We start from the raw sequence: 2,447 nt of genomic DNA, 5'->3' as shown, positions 1-2,447 counted from the left end.
GGGCCTCGGGTGGCCGGGGGGGAGCGGGGGAAGGATGCCCCTGGATGCCCCAGGTAGTCCCTGGAACCCCCTGTAGTCCCTGGAAGCGTGCGGGAGCCCCTGGCAGCCGGTGCAGCGCTGCCCTGTTGTCAAGGCCGAGGCCCGCGGGTGTCACGGGGATCGGGCACAAAGTGGCATTTCGCGGGTGCCTTGGGCTCAGGCTGGGGCCGGTCAGGGCGAGCGAGCGAGCGAGCGGTGCTGCGGGTCCCTTTCCGCCGCTCCCGGGGCGGAGGGATGCGGGAAGGGAGGTGCTGTAAAGTCCCCGTGTTGCAGTGACCGCTCTGGTTCATTGAGGCCTGGAACCACGGGATGCAGTTCTTTACTTTGAAGTCTTTCTATGTATTTCGTCACATTTTCTTTTCCATCCACCCCCTGCTGCTTTTCGTTTATCACTTGGTATAAGACAGTGCAGCTTGCAGATGTCAGGTGTAAGAGCGTCAAGATAAATTACCTTGTTGGAAGAGTCAAACCTTAGCGTTAGCCTTAATCTCGAGGAACACAATGTTGCTAAGTTATTGGCTCAGATTTTGCAAAATAAACCTCTTTGTAATGAACAAATTTTTTTTTGTGTGAGCCAATAGCATTAAGAAGAGCGTGACATTCTCATACGCTTTTCACTTTTTATTGTGAGTGATGAGCTCCTATGTTAAAAAAAAAAAACAAAAACAAAACCCCAGCCTTCTCCAAAGCTTGATGTGTCTTCCAGACTAGAAACATGCATCAGTATTATTTTCGTATTCAATTTAGAAGTTATTTTGCAGATGTAATCATGTGACTGCCAGCTCCAGTTTTAAACCCTCTAAAGCCTTATCTACCATATCCAACTAAAAGCATAAAACTGCACTTGTTGCTTTCAGGATGATTTCAAAGTACACGTAAACTTCAGCTGCTCCCCATCCCCTGCTATTGTATTATGTTGTCTCAACTGAAAGAATAAGGAAAGTTGTGTTTAGTTGGACAGTTCTGCACTGGGAAAGAGAACATAATTATGTAGAATTAGGTTTTTTTACCTGTTTCAAAGAATCTTAATAGATGTTTGAGGAAAGAAAAGGAAAAGATCCTATTTAAAATAAACCCATAAGTTCCTATGGGTGTGGAAGTTTGCTGTTTAACATCTTTCATGTGAAGGGAGGAAGAGCCTCCAATGTGATGAAGGCATGCTGCTGAAAGAGGGATGTGATACTCCCTATTGCTTGTGCTTACTTGGTGTGTTACCTAGCTCTCATCTATCTGACACCAGTCCGAGTTAGTTCCACTTCCCAACCTGGCAGAAAACTTAATGTTCTCACCTGAAATCCCAAGTTGTTCACTAGTGGAATTTCGTTACTCCTTGAGTAGGCTGCTGCTGGAGGTGGGGAGGTAGTAGTCCTTTGGGCAGCTGTGTGGAATTAAATTTGTTCAGCTGCATCATCTGCTTGCACATACAGGAGCAGAAGCAAGAAGTTTGTCAATTAGGCACTTTCTAAGTTAGGTTTTAATGTAATCTGTTAATTTTTTTTTTTTTTGAGGATATGTTGTTTTTACTGGATATATTATGATGAAAGGGAAATGTCTTGGCACATGTGTGAGTGTGAATAGGGTGGCAGTGTGAAATATTAATTAGTAAATCAAGTCAAGAATACTGTGAGAGGGGAAGGGTGAGAGGAACATATCCCTGTGTATATGTTAACGTACTGATTTAGTGAAATTAGGAACTGAGCGTTGTTTTTATTTGGAGATGCTTTCTTCATTTATATTAACCAGTTGAATGTTGTGGGTTTGTGTTGTTTTCATGGATTCTACACACTTGCCTCTTTGATATTAGAATAGTGTCCTCTGAAGGCTATTCTTGGGGATTTTGATTACAGAAAATAAGCTTTATGAACAAATTCAGGCATCTCATAATTTTCTTTATTTGTTTTGTAGGAACTCAGAAGCTTGAGAGTGTTGTGCTTAGTAAAATGAACTTTGAATCTTTTGTGAGGGACCTGCTTCTGGTTCGTCATTACAGAGTTGAAGTTTACAAGAACAAAGCAGGGAGCAAATCTGTCAAAGAAAATGACTGGTATTTAGCTTACAAGGTACAATTTTCAGCCTTTCTTTATAATTGTGAGATTAAAAAAAAAAAAACCCATCGCTTTTCCCTGCTTGGAGTTTTGGGATTTTAAGGGACTGATGATGAAAAATCACACCTGTTTGTTATATATCTGTTATACATACTGCTGTATTTTCTAGTGCTCTGTGGCTGAAAGAGCTCGCTCTGTGTCTTTGCCATAGGTTGGGAAATAAAGGAAACCTGAAGTGCTTTGCTCTGTGTAGATGATATGTAAAATTCAAATGGTTAAAAAAATAAAATGGCTGTGTATTTCATATTAATGGACTGTTCAGTACTTAGTTTCATCAGTTGTTATTTTTAAAGAAAGAAAGAG

The 2,447-nt window shown here is 41.5% G+C and overlaps 1 protein-coding gene across 1 annotated transcript in view; it reads left to right on the top strand.

The window, feature by feature from the left end:
• The first annotated feature begins 1,883 nt into the window (after window positions 1-1,883).
• MSH2 (mutS homolog 2) overlaps window positions 1,884-2,447 on the top strand; it is a 43,375-nt gene continuing 42,811 nt past the window's right edge. The window contains exon 1 of the mRNA XM_017730117.1: window positions 1,884-2,099. Coding sequence (XP_017585606.1) covers window positions 1,899-2,099 — 201 coding nt within the window. The 5' untranslated portion in view covers window positions 1,884-1,898. The remainder of the gene's footprint in view (window positions 2,100-2,447) is intronic.

This window comes from Corvus brachyrhynchos, unplaced genomic scaffold (genome assembly GCF_000691975.1).
Source record: "Corvus brachyrhynchos isolate BGI_N302 unplaced genomic scaffold, ASM69197v1 scaffold101, whole genome shotgun sequence".
NCBI lineage: Eukaryota > Metazoa > Chordata > Aves > Passeriformes > Corvidae > Corvus > Corvus brachyrhynchos.
Note: the sequence above shows the minus strand (reverse complement) of the source record. Positions and strands in the feature narration are given on the sequence as shown.